The sequence below is a fragment of the Oncorhynchus gorbuscha genome, linkage group LG01 (genome assembly GCF_021184085.1).
Source record: "Oncorhynchus gorbuscha isolate QuinsamMale2020 ecotype Even-year linkage group LG01, OgorEven_v1.0, whole genome shotgun sequence".
NCBI lineage: Eukaryota > Metazoa > Chordata > Actinopteri > Salmoniformes > Salmonidae > Oncorhynchus > Oncorhynchus gorbuscha.
The window spans coordinates 87,255,370-87,269,573 of NC_060173.1; the positions used below are offsets into that span (position 1 = coordinate 87,255,370).

The 14,204-nt window shown below is 39.6% G+C and overlaps 2 protein-coding genes across 5 annotated transcripts in view; one reads left to right on the forward strand and one right to left on the reverse strand.

Annotated features, from left to right (window-relative positions):
- LOC124045091 (SPRY domain-containing protein 7-like) overlaps window positions 1-6,509 on the reverse strand; it is a 22,565-nt gene extending 16,056 nt beyond the window's left edge. The window contains exons 1-2 of the mRNA XM_046364328.1: window positions 6,155-6,509; window positions 5,868-5,984 (exon numbers count right to left, since the gene is read on the reverse strand). Coding sequence (XP_046220284.1) covers window positions 5,868-5,984; window positions 6,155-6,251 — 214 coding nt within the window. The 5' untranslated portion in view covers window positions 6,252-6,509. The remainder of the gene's footprint in view (window positions 1-5,867; window positions 5,985-6,154) is intronic.
- Window positions 6,510-7,701: 1,192 nt separating this feature from the next.
- On the forward strand, window positions 7,702-10,283 carry LOC124045066 (tripartite motif-containing 13-like). Of its 4 annotated transcripts, none has more exons than XM_046364297.1 (2): window positions 7,702-7,824; window positions 8,524-10,283. In XM_046364297.1, exons 1-2 carry the CDS (start codon window positions 7,741-7,743, stop codon window positions 9,682-9,684), a joined length of 1,245 nt encoding a protein of 414 aa, XP_046220253.1. In that variant the 5' UTR covers window positions 7,702-7,740; the 3' UTR covers window positions 9,685-10,283. The 4 variants fall into 4 exon arrangements, with proteins under 4 accessions (XP_046220253.1, XP_046220274.1, XP_046220259.1 ...); XM_046364318.1 differs by lacking the exon at window positions 7,702-7,824 and adding an exon at window positions 7,830-7,963; XM_046364303.1 differs by lacking the exon at window positions 7,702-7,824 and adding an exon at window positions 7,833-8,442.
- The last annotated feature ends 3,921 nt before the right edge of the window (window positions 10,284-14,204 follow it).

The window sequence follows — 14,204 nt, forward strand, 5'->3', positions numbered from 1 at the left end:
AGGGAGATTGCCAGATTCTGGCAATCTGTACATACTGCTGCACAGAAAATACTAGAGGTACAGTTTGATATGACCCCGTGTATCTATCTTCTTAATGCCCAGCAGGACTTTGTTCTTGATCCTGACAGAGAAAATTTGCTTATGACTATTACATACTTTGCTAAGAAATGTATTCTTCTATTGTGGGCCTCTAATACCCCCCCCTACATTTAAAATGTGGATTGACCAGATTGTTGACTTTCTTCCTATTGAAAAGCTCACTTATGACCTCCACAAGAGACAGCCCAAGTTTGATAGACTCTGGTCTCCACTATTCAACTATATTTCAAACTGGACAGAGTGAACGGGGTGACTAGGGAAATGCGCAGATACATGTTGTGTAAGGTGCTGTAAAACCTAAAAACGAATTATTGGCCCGTCGTCTCAGCGAATGCTTGAAATAGCTGATAAGAACCTTGATAGTGCTGCTGCTTTTTTTATATGTTTTTTTGAGTAAGTGTGCGTATGTGTGTGTATATATATATATATATATATATATGTACCAAGGAAAATATATAGATTAAGAAAAATAAATGCTTTTATTTGACTTTATCATTCATTTTAATTGTATTTTAATTTTTTCAAATGTATTATTATTTTTTGACTTTTTATTTTTTTAAAGCCTGTCACATCTGTGAATGTGGAATGTGTTTTGTTGGTTGATTGAAAAACAAGAAAACTTAATAAAACTTTAAATTGAAAAGAAAGAAAATGTGTGGGCAGGATTGAAAAAGCACGTGCGAGCAAGAAGGCCTACAAACCTGACTCAGCTAGGATTGGGAATCAGCAACTCCTGTGGCGGGCTGCAGTGCGCGCTAACCAAGGTTGCCAGGTGCACGGTGTACCCTCCGACACATTGGTGCGGCTGGCTTCCGGGTTGGATGCGCGCTGTGTTAAGAAGCAGTACGGCTGGTTGGTTTGTGTATCGGAGGACGCATGACTTTCAACCTTCGTCTCTCCCGAGCCCGTACGGGAGTTGTAGCGATGAGACAAGATAGTAACTACTACAACAATTGGATTCCACAAAATTGGGGAGAAAAAGGGGTAAAATTTTAAAAATTAAAAATAAAAGAAATTGTGTTGGATAAACTAAGACAACTATTAATCACTAATTTTCTGTTTTGTGCTGTCATTAGGTCATGAATCCATATCTTGTTGGCCTCAAGGACAGCCTAGACTGGAGGTTCCAGCACCTGGAGATTCTTCTCTAGTGAGAAGATAAACACCTTTAACCTGACCCTCCTCTCCAGGCAGTTCTTGCAAGCGCCAGAGGCTGCTATGCTGCAAGAGTGGCGCTCTTACAAGCAACATGTGCTAGTTTGAGCATTCAAGGTATGGCATGAGTGTGATAATCTTTTGAAGACAACATTTTAGGCCAGTGTTGCCCAACCCTTTTTCCTGTTGAACTCCCACTCTGTTGGCTCTTCTTTAATGTTGTACATCTTTTTGTGTTTCAGGGCTTGGACCAGCTGACGGCAAAGACAAAGCTGGCCTCGCAGTTTGATGATTGGAGGGCAGCTCTAGCGCCGTCTTACCCAGCTGGTAGCAATCACACTGACTATACCAGCGTCTTCCATTAATTGTGTGAGGGACTTCTCTGCAATGCAACAAGTAAGAATATTTAAATGTGAAAGTAGATCATCTTTGTCCCTCACCCATCTCTTATTATTCTTTCTGTTATTTCAGGTCAAAACAGACTTGAGGAACAGCATCTAGCCACATGCATGCAGCTCTTCATCAACGGCCACCCCATCAAGGAGCTTCGAGGGAGGTCGTTGGAAATCTTTTTCCCGAAAGCCCAATAGAATCATGTGTTCTGACAAAGGCTGTAAACTATGTCAGAAATAGGTTGTCATCAGAATCTGGAAAGAGATTTCCAACTCTCTTTTGTGAGGAACATGAATTAGTGGACTAATTCATGTTCAGTCAAATGTTTCTCTGTTAATTTTGTCAAGATAAACTTTTTATTTCAGAACTGTCTCTGTTTCTTTAGATAGCTGCAGCACTCAACCTTAAATTGCATCCTGTATACCAGGTATTCCCAAACTGGGGGGGTATGCGCAATGTAGTAGGGGGTACGCCAAATAAAAATGTGATTCACATTAAAAAATATTATTTTTAAAAATTCAAAGACCATATAGTAATCAGCGAAATAACAACACAATGGCAAATACAGGTAGCCTAGTCAAATAATTAACATCCAATCACATTAACTGTTACTCTCTCGCGGGAAGCCTTCACTCTTGCACAGACATTTAGAAACTAAACACGACCATTTGAAGAATAAGCCACAGGAGTTTGAGTGAGAATAAAGACAACTTTCGAGGATTAAGACATGAATAAAAGCAACAGATACCATTAATAAGAAGGGTCCAGAAGAGTATTATATGGTGAGCTACTGAGTGGCTAGGACAGGCAAGCCACATACTATTGTGGAGGACTTAATTCTTCCTGCTGCCGCAGATATGGCTGGGAAAAGGCCCCCAAAAAATGATACAGACAATGCCTTCATCAAATAACACTGTTTCACAACGCATCAGTGACATGGCAGATGTTTTGAAACTATTATTGCTTTGCACACAAGCCAGTGAATTATATGCGTTACAGCTGGATGAGTCAATACGTGGTGGGCCTGACACAGCTGGTATAAATCTGTTACGTTTATAAGGGGGTCAATTAAGGAAGACATAATGTACGACAACTACTATAAATAATAGAACATTATGAAACATTAAGAAGCCAGGCCTGGTATTTATAGGGGATTTCGAAAAGGCATTTGATAAATTAAGATTGGATTTTATTTATAAATGCCTGGATTTTTTTATCAATTTCGGTGATTCTCTTGTAAAATTAGTAAAATATAATGTATGGCAACACCAGGTGTAAAATAGTAAATAATGGCTATTTATCGTAGTTTTGAATTGTCAAGAGACGCTAAACAAGGATGTTCGCTGTCACCATATCTATTCGTTATGGCCATCGAAATGCTAGCTATTAAAATCAGATCCAATAACCACATTAGAGGATTAGAAATCCAAGGCTTAAAAACAAAGGTGTCCATGTATGCCGATGACTCAAGTTTTATATTAAGTCTGCAAGCTAGACCCCTGCAATGTCTCATTGGAGATCTAGATAACTTTTCTGTACTCTCTGGACTAAAACCTAATTATGATAAGTGTACAATATTACGTATTGGATCTTTAAAAAATACAACTTTTACATTACCCTGCAGTTTACCTATAACATGGGCTGATGGTGAAGTAGACATACTTGGTATTCATATCACAACAGATATAAATAAGCTCCCCACAATGAATTTCAATAGAAAAGTTGTAAAAATAGACAAGATCCTGCAACCATGGTTAGGTAAATACCTGTCTATTTATGGAAAAAAATTCCCTGATTAACTCCTTAGTCATATCTCAGTTTATCTTCGTTTTTTCAAATCATATGAGCAAAACATATTTTGCTTTATCTGGGACGCTAAACCAGACTGAATAAAGCGTGCCTATCTATATAATGAATATGAATTGGGTGGGTTGAGATTATTAAATATAAAAGCACTAAACCTCTCTATAAGCTTCTTATAAAGTTATAAAGTTATTATAAGTTATTCAAAAGTTTAACTTGAACCCTAAATGGTTCTCAAGTAGATTACTAAGAAAAGCTCATCCATTGTTTTAAAAGGGTATTTTCTCCTTTGTGCAGATTTCCATGTCTCCTTTTCGATTTATTGAGAATTATATTTTGAAAAAAGTCTCTCTTTTTCAAACAAGAATTGCAGAGCTGGCTACAATTTCAATTTCATCCCCCTGAAAAGATATAACAAATATTATGGCTGAACTCATATTTGCTGGTTGATAAAAATACCTGTATTTATGGGAAAGATGTTTGAAAAGGGTATTTTGATCTTAAATGATATTGTAAATTGGAATGTTAGAGTTGTGTCCTTCATGGAGTTATCAGAATTGTACAGGAAGGTCTGCTCAATCCAAGAGTACAACCAACTGATTACAGCATTACCCCAAAAATGGAGGAGGCAGGTGGCAGAGGGAGGAGGTAGAGAACTGGTCTGTCTGCCCAATATAAAGGATCCAAACTGGCAGAGGAATAAAAATAGCATAAATAGGAAAGTATACCAGTTTAATTTGAGGACCAGGATGTTGACAACTGTGCCATACAGATTGCAAAATAGTTGGGAAGAGATTTTTGATGTACAGATTCCATGGTACAGGGTGTATGCGTTGATATATAAAACAACACAAGAATCAAGACGTCATGCTTTTCAGCTAAAATTATTATATAGAATTCTTGCCACCAACAAAATGTTTAAATATTTTGGGCATAAAATCATCAAAGCTCTGCAGATTTTGTTGTGAGGATACAGAATCAATAAACCATTTATTTTGGTATTGCCCTCAGGTTCAGGAATGGCTGAAAATGCATAGCATTGATCTAAAATTGACCCTAGAAATAGTACTGTTAGGAGATCTGGAGAGACCAGGTCAGTCAATTACTAATATACTAATACTCTAAGTAGAAGTATTTATCTTCAATTCTTAATCTGTGGATTCACTGATGCAATCATGATTCAACATTGTTTATTTCCTAGTTCCCGGTTGTGTTTAAAGCACCATAAATCCAGAGAATGCCAGACTTTGACGACAACATTTGCCAACTAAGGACTGCCGCATTACCTTCCTGTTAAAGTGAGCACATCAAAACAAAGTGAGTCCAGAAATGTCTTGTATGCTGCTACATAAATCATGTAATATGCCAGGGAGATACAGTATACATAAGTGTTTGTTGTGTAGTAAACTGTTAGTAGCCCATGCGCCTCACCCTTATAATTTGGTCCCTTTAACCCTCAATTTAGCCTACTCTTCTGACTTGGTGGTGCACATGTAGCCTATAGCCTGTTTTAGAGAAATGCCATCTAATATTGTAAGCACTTTCATTGTCTGCTTATATGCCCCCTTTATTTATCCTACGTTTCTGACTTGGTGTATAGGGAGAATACTGTAAGAACGGCCTATGTTCTGAATTCTGTCGCTGTATATTTCAAAAGTGCTGAACAAATAGTTATATTGACTACATCTGTTCTAGATCGCTCATTAGTCTTAATCGAAATTACAGATTGCCTCTTAGCCGCTCGTCGTCCCCTTACGCCATAGTTTGTACATCTTATTTGTCAGTAGAAACCACATTTGTTTAAGCAAGTCAACCATATCAGCTATATTTTTTAAGGCAGAAAATTAGGCTAAATTAACTGTTTCGCTGTCAGACAAGGCTCCGCTGATAGCCAGGTGTAGCAGTGGTAAGGTGTTGGGACTCTGCTGTTGGGACAGTTTTATTAAGGCCCTAACAATTTGTGGGCACTGTTTGTCACCATTATAGGGACCCTGTGTCGGGTGCAGTCTTTCAGATGGGACCTTAAATGGGTGTTCTGACTCTCTGAGGTCATTAAAGATCCCATGGCGTAAGAGTAGGGGTGTTAACCCCGGTGTCCTGGCTAAATTCCCAATCTGGCCCTCAAACCATCAAGATCACATAATAATCCCCAGTTTACAATTGGCTCATTCATCCCCTTCCTCTCCTCTGTAACTATTCCCCATGTCGTTGCTGTAAATGAGAACGTGTTCTCAGTCAACTTACCTGGTAAAATAACGGATAAATAAAAATAAATAAATTTTAAAAAATCAAAAATATCGCAATTCATTTATTGTTTAGTGTTGTGTTGTGGCTTTGCAGGCATACATTTAAAAAGGTGTTACATGCTAATATCGCAAGTGGACAGTATATGGACACATTTTCAATAATTGACTTACCTGTGGACTGGATCTTGAGCTCAAAGTAACTCTTGTTTTGGTGCAGGGGAGCGTTGGCAAGGCAACAACCGGTGCCACATATTCTCCGGCCACTCTTCACTATGACTACATCGGTGCCTAAAGGAGAAAGAAATCTAAATATTTTTTTATTTACAACTGCAGTACCGAAAACAGCCAGGTGGATGTTAGACCCCTAGAAAGCTACGTTGATTTGTTAGCCAAGTTAGGCTAACCAGACCGGCCCTTACAGCTTAAAAAACAACCGTCGGAAAGTTTTTGCCTCTCACCCATATGATGCGTATCTAACTGGACGGTGGGCATTTCTTTGAGAGGAAGATGCCCCGTTCCCCCATCTCCGCAGCATCCCAGACAACACGTAAACATTGCAGCAATTTTACACGGTCTCTTCTACTTACCACAGCCACAAAGTCATAACCCCGTGTATTTCTACAATGTAACTTCTTTAAATGTGATTTATAAACCTAAACTATACTGCTAACCTTATACCTAACCTTAAATTAAGAACACAAAACACATTTTAGTTTTCATGAATTTTACGATATAGTCTATTTGTGGCTGTGGTAACTAGTGGAAACCTTCCTTGCGCTGAAATATTATCCGGAAACAGAGTCACATCGACGAAGTCAACGAGCTCTTAAAGAGCTCATGAGAAAAGCTACCATCATTATGAAACAGGGACACCTGGTGGGATCCATAACACAGTGTCATGAGCCAAACATACGCTCCTCTCAAATGCGTCCAATCGCATTGCTTGCGAAGATACGCAGATGCTCCTGATGGCATGGAAACAAGGGAAGAAAATCAAGGTCAACATTTTTTTTTTTACACGTGACTTAGTAGCTATTGGTTATCAATGTGTCAAGCATTGGGACACATGACATGATCGTGTGTGGAGTTGCAATTCCATCTCTTACCAAAAAAGGGGAAAATGCCTATAATGAACACCCCTAATGTTGCTGGGTAGACCTATATGTAGTGAGTTTTTTTTAAATGTAAGGAGCACTTTCAGTAGTATATCACTAAGTCCTTTGATAATGCTTCCAATTGGCTACTTTGTATCCATGCACTGAACATTGGTGGAGTTGAACATTAATTTACAAACTCAAACTCAATGGTGGAGTTGAACATTCATTTACAAATTTAAACTCATACCTGATGTTCATATATATCTCTGTCTATCTATATATGTATACATATACACACACATATATATATATATATACACACATATATATACATATGAATGCTGATTGCCTGAAAGCCGTGGTATAAAAGCCGTGGTATATGAGACCATATAGCACGGGTATCACAAAACGTTTATTTTTTACCGATCTAATTACGTTTCTAACCAGTTTATAATAGCAATAAGGCACCTCGGGGATTTGTGGTACATGGCCAATATACCACGGGTAAGGGCTGTATCCAGGCACTCCACTTTGTGTTGTGTATAAGAACAGCCCTTCGCCGTGGTATATTGGCCAATTACCACACCCCCTCGTGCCTTATTGCTTAAATAGATTGTCGTTATTAATTCATAATGATGTATAAAAGTGGGGCGATAGACACAGTGAACAAAAACCGGGTGACTAAAAACATAGTAGTTGTGACAGTCTTTCATGCTGTAATGTTTTGCATGGCAACAGTCCCCCTCCCCAACTCCAACGGGCAGGGATCCTCTGCATTTTTCGTACTGAAAAAGAAAACGTATCTTGTTTGTGAACTGTTAAAAAATGTGTGCGTAAAACCGTTGTCCATTAATTATACTGAGATGGTTTCATTTTCTGCGCGCCCCTTGTATCGGGCGCTATTTGGAGCTGGAAGGTTCACTACAGCATAGCACTGTGATCATGAAATGGTTAATTTTTCTCCCGGAAAGGGCGAAGTCTGCACAGCAACAAGAAGTATGATTGCGTTGGACTGTGCGTCTCAGCAGCTGGTGAGGTTTTTCCCCCCCAGTTGCATGTTGTTTTACGCCTGCAAAAGCTGTCATAACCATACCCAATACCTTGCCAATAGGACATACTCGTGTGTGATCTAAATTATACACTGCAACTCGTTTATACTAAGTGGTAATCGTAAGTGTAAGTTTGTGTTTATGTAGCATAGCTTCTACTGCTAAGGAAACGTTTCAGCGGGCTTTTACCGTTGAGGCAGTGAACTTTAATCGTTACCATCTCTTCTGCATATAGAACAGTTGGATGAAACGGTTGTGTTGTGCGTGCAACTTTAACGATTGCGTGATATGTCGTCTCAGAAAACAAAACAAATCTAGCGTGAACACTAAAAAGTAGGTCGTTGAACTTAGGCAATGGTCCGCGGCGAAGCGTCTTTCAGACAAATAGCCAATGCAACTGGCATGATGTTCCACAGCGCTTTCTATTTTCATCCTTTACGCGGACACATCGACGCGTCTCATTTTGACGTTGGCTGAATTTTAACACCAGTCGCAGGAGTTTCGTGCGTTTTAGCCAGTGTTGTGTGTAATTCTAGTGATGTGCATTTCCACCATCACTGGCTCTGAATCATTGCGCTGCTATGTGATGTAGATAAACGGGTATGTATGATTGATGAATAGTGTATTGACCGATTATTTTCGATTAGTTCTCCACTCAATCCTGGTTGTCTTTTTTTTCAGAACACCATGGAGCTTCTCGAGGAGGATCTCACCTGCCCAATTTGCTGCTGTCTCTTTGAGGACCCGCGAGTTCTGCCGTGCTCGCACAGCTTCTGCAAGAAGTGCTTGGAGGGGATTCTGGAGGGGAACAACCGAGGACCTGTTTGGAGACCCCCATTCAAATGTCCCAGTTGCCGCAAGGAGACCCCTCAAAACGGTATAAACACCCTCCAGATCAACTACTCCTTACGCGGAATTGTAGAGAAATACAACAAAATCAGACGTTTACCCAGGATGGTGCTGTGCAAACACCACAGTGGTCAACCGCTTAATATATTTTGTGCCACAGACTTTAAACTTATTTGTGGATTTTGCATAACAACTGGCGACCATAAAGGACATAAATTCTGTTCCATGGAAGACGCATATGAGCAGGAGAAAGCTGCGTTTGAGGAGCTGTTCCAGGGAGTGGAGAACTGGCGCAGCGCAAATACCATAACCTGCCTGGAGACACTGGAAGCCAGTAAGAAGAATGCACTCCAGTTAGTTTCCAGGGATGCAGAGAAAGTAACGGACTATTTCGTCAAACTGATCAGCACCCTGGACCACAAAAAGAACGAGATCCTCTCTGATTTCGAGACGCTGAAGTTGGTGGTGATGCAAGCCTACGATCCCGAGATTAACAAATTAAGCGCTGCGTTGGAGGAGCAGAGACGCGCGCTCAGCATCGCTGAGTCCTTCAGGAATGTGACTGACCCCCTCTGCTTCCTCCAGCAGATGCAGGAGTTCAGGGAGAAGTTGCGCGTTGTCCGGGAAACGACGCTACCCTCCCGGATAGACATGGATATCGGTCACATGGTCCGGAACTTCGACGTCAAAAATTGGGACTCGGTGAAGCTCAAAGATGTGGACACGCTCTCGGTCCCCCAAGAGAGTAGCGCGTATTGCTCAACGACTCAGCGTGTCAGCGGCAGAACGCTGTGGAGAGTCATCGTGATTGTTGTGTGCCTGTTACTATACGCCCTGGTGCTTCCGCAGCTGGACAGCCTGACCGTGGTGTCAGCCCAATTCTCCTCGCTCTGCCATAGTTGCCTGCCCGTGCTATCTGGCTGGCTGGAGATGGCTACCGGTGCGTGGCAGTGCTGGAGAGAGGTAGTGGATGCCTGGTGGGTGCATGGTTGAAATGTATCCTGAACCTCTTTCAAACAACTGGCTAATTTCTTTGACGTCGTAGGTTGCTTTAGATTTCCAAATATGTTATTTTTGGATCTGAAGCAAGCTGCAGCAGTCTGATAGAAAGCCTATATGTAAAAGTTATAGGCCTAAGTAGATTTATAAAAAACACTAGAAAGCTATTCACTATAAAGCTATTCATGATTTTAGTATTTTATATAGAATATATAAACAGAACAACCATAACACTTAACGAGAATCAAAACACTATTGCAGCACATTGAATGTTGTCAGATTTGAGAACAGCTTGTTTGGTGAATATTAAACAGCAGCTCTGTCCTGGAGCACCAGCCATCCTTCTCCAAGCCATATGATCATACACTTTAACAACTACAAGTCAAAGCCTGAGTCACCTCATGTGCATATTAAAGTAAATAACGATCATGCCATAGGCTAGATTATTTAGCAAAGGCCTAATATTTACACCTAGAAAGTCTGAGTTTGATTTATTTTTTTGCCTTAAGTTTTACAGGCAGTCTGTTGTTGTCATAACGCCACATACCGGGTCACCAGCCTCATATTTTGCCAAAAATAAAACTTCAATTTGGTCTTTTTCTTCATCCTTATATTTGAGTGACTGAGGGGGTTTCACCAAAATTGTCCGGCTGTTTTATGCACGTGCACTTTTCTCGGTAAACGTCAGAAGTGAAGCTTTCTCTATTGGTGTGCACACTGCTCAAGTAAGATGAAATACTGACATTATGAAATGCCATGCACTCGCTCAGGCGTTCCAAATTCTTGTTTGATGCTGGCCTTCCCTGTGGATCCGTCATCACTGTGCGATTTAACCTCCATGGGGGCAAGGTTGAATGTTGCATAACTATACAGACATCGTCATGGTTTGTCTAAATATCACGTTAGGCTATATAGCAATTTAATTTTCATTATTCAAAAAAATGTTTTTGGCTTGTGCAGACTTTTTATTTTTTCAAAATGGAAAGGCAACAATAAATTATAGCCTACACATCTGGGATGAAATACAGATGACTCAACTGTACCAGTCCCTGTCGATGTGTGCTCAACTTTGAATGTCATGGGTTGTCATAGATGGCACTTGTTGCCTACACTGGGCAACTATGCAATCCATGCATGTTGCGAGTGGATCACAAAAGAGCAATTCTTGGAACTCATCGCGTTTTTTTATTCCAACATATAGAAAACAAACCATGTCATAGGCCTACAACTTTTCAAATGAAATTTGCAGCACTGCATGTATATAGGTCCAATAAAAATTCCCGTGCAGGCTCTACTGTCCATTGGTCATGTCCTGCAGTTTGGACTTTTCTGAAGGAACGAAATCCTGACGGAAATTCCGTGATCAGACAACAAACCTATCATGAACCTATGATGTAAGCACTGACCACAATTCAGGACCAACGTCACCGCATGTATATATATAGCCCGACTGTTGCCGGGCAAATAAGGTATGAAAATGTAAAGTTGGTCTTTCTCTTTCCTATAATAACTAAATTAATATAACTAATACGACTTCAAACAAATACAAATATACCTATAGATTATATAATTAGGCATAATGATGCACCCAAAATATTGGGTGATGACATGACCTGATGAAATGGTGCCTGCATGCATAATGATCTTACACAACAATAATTTTCTAACAATTCCAATTAATTATTCATAATCCAACTAAATTCAACATATTGGATAACATTCCGTGGGAATAACATATAGGCCGTGGTTTCCCAAACTTGGTCCTCGGATCCCAAGTGGTGCACGTTTTGGTTTTTGCCGTAACACTACACAGCTGATTCAAATAATCAACTAATAATCCAGCTTTGATCATTTGAATGAGCTGTGTAGTGTTAGGGTAAAAAAACAAAACGTGCACCACTTGGGATCCGAGGACCGAGGTTGGGAAATGCTGATATACGCTACACCTCTAATAGCATATTGTGCGCAAATTGCGCAATCAACAGAACTGTGTCTCAGAGGCCTTTCTTTACAATAAAACATGTCCACTGATGTATTTGTAACCCCCAAAAAGTAATCGACCAAATGTAGATATTTAGTTTATATTATGATGAACACTAGGTGTTTAAGAATATGCAATAGTTTAGGCCGAGTCTGACTAGTGAATTTTATTATTTCTAAAGTAAAATGATTAGTCTTATATGAAGGAACAGATGCGCACTTAAATGACCAGAATAAAAAATAAATTATTGGTAGCCTTTTCCAAACGCGCAACGAGAATGGTTATAATGCGTGGCCAACATTTTTCTATTCCCAAACAGACATGTTATTTTATATTTCAAAGGAACTCCATCTTCAGACGTACAATTAGGGCCTCTCACTAAATATTGTCGAATAATTTCACAAAATAAAGCATGGAAAAGTCATGACAAAGGGATGGGTGCTCTTCAAAATAGTTTTAATAGAAAATACCCGTAATTAAAATGGTAATGTTTTTTCGCTAATTATGTGCACTGACAAAGTTTGGGAAGTAAAGGATAAATGCATAGAACTATTTTTGACCAGTGTAAATCATTCTATACACTAACTGCCTACATAAAGTAAACTCCCCTGAAAACCCACCATAGTCGATACCCGAAATAGGTCTGTAGAAGTAATTTAGCAATTCAGTTTTTAGGCTAAACATGTAATTGCAAAAAATGTATCATATGTATAATTTAAATATTATTTAAATAGCCTTATAAAAACGTGTGGGACACGGATCATCTCGGGATGGTAGTCTATAGTGCAATGTGTGTAGGCTAGGCCTATGTGTCTATTTGTGTATTATACTAAATTAACATATTGCTTTATATTCTTGCTTTAAAAAGTTAGAATATGCCTAAATAAGATATGGACTCAAACCATGCATATCCTGACTATGCGTTTATCTGTCCATGGTAGCCAGTGATAAGCCCTTTTCCCTTTAATTGGCATTGCAGCGCTCTGCACCATTTGCTTGTCACAATAACCGTATCCTCGGCTTCCGGGCCTCGCTCACGTTGAAAGTCTGGTAGAGGCTACAAAAACGGTGGCCCAAAAATCAAGCCTGTTATAGGCAAGCCAGAGATCAAGAAATAATTTTCCTAAAGTTTCCCAATAATACACACTAGAATATAGGGCGTGGTTTGGTGGTTGACTGCATTAGCCTGAAACTTTAAATTCGATTTTAGGCCACAAGTGATATATAATGGGACTCATCTTGATAACAGGCGACGAGGTTTATTCCATGTGTGATAATTGATTGTATATAGGAATTTATCAAATTGATTTGTTTATGCTAGCTGGCACAATATATTATCTATGTAGACTATCCTCTTTTAAATTGCTGATAATATAGACACGCTATAGGTCAATAGACAGGTCACTTAGGGAATATCATTGGTACATTTCAAATTGGCCAAATTCCCTGGAAGGAACACTTAATAGGCTGATCACGCGCTGCAACGCCACAATAATCTGAAGGCCATTGACAAAAAAGTATAGATCAACCGTTAGCCTCGGTAGATTGCAAGTTGGCGAGTGTGACCATGCATGGCCTTGCAGGAACTCGTAGGCCATGCCTTGTAAATATATCACTGGCCTTTATCAAAGTTAGGCCTATCATCAGTAGCATATATGCTATGCTACAGTATAGCATGCCTTTCTGCCCACGATTAGCCAAAGATCTGTCAGTCCCAATACGCCTATTCGGTGACCTTACCGCTATATACAGGTGTGAAACTCGCTGTGTGATGTGATAAACTCGCAGGTAACATTCGCGATTGTTTAGGTGTTGACACAAGACTGGTGCTATAAATATAAGCTAATTGTAGGCGAGACACAATGAGTTGGACAAGTTTACGAGTCTTCGGTTGCCCATAACTTGCTAAAATATACATGCCAATTGCAAAATTCTACTCACTTAGCCAAGTACGCCTATTTGTCTCTGCCTCATTTAATTGTCAAAATAGGCAACCACCCCCAAAAGCTTCGAAATTGGAGTTACATTATACACATTACGTTTACATTTAAAACGGATCAGCTGGAAATTAGTGTTTGGAATATTCCCAGAAACCAAAAGGGTAATTTACCCGAATAGGCCTGTATAGTCCGTTAGTCAGTCAAACCGAATGGATGTAAATTAGACAGTTGAATTTACAGTGCGGCTCACTTGAGGCCTATACACAGGCTAGGAGGCTACTTCGTTTTACTAACTCTTGTTCAAGGCCTATCTTGACCAAAATAATGCTCAATTGATTTGCTCAGCAGTGCAAAGGCGAAGGTTCTAATGTGTATTCTTCTCCCACAAAAAGGCATTGTAGGCGGTTGAAAAACTAGATTTTGTTACAGCACAGTAAAACGTTTTACCAAAAGCTGGTGCAAGAGGCCTATACACATTATAACCTTCATAGAATTCAAATATATGGTCAATTGATAAATTACGTTGCTTATTTGTATCGTTTCAATAATTGGATTTTCTCTGAAGTGCATGGAGATATAATTAGCATTTGGCT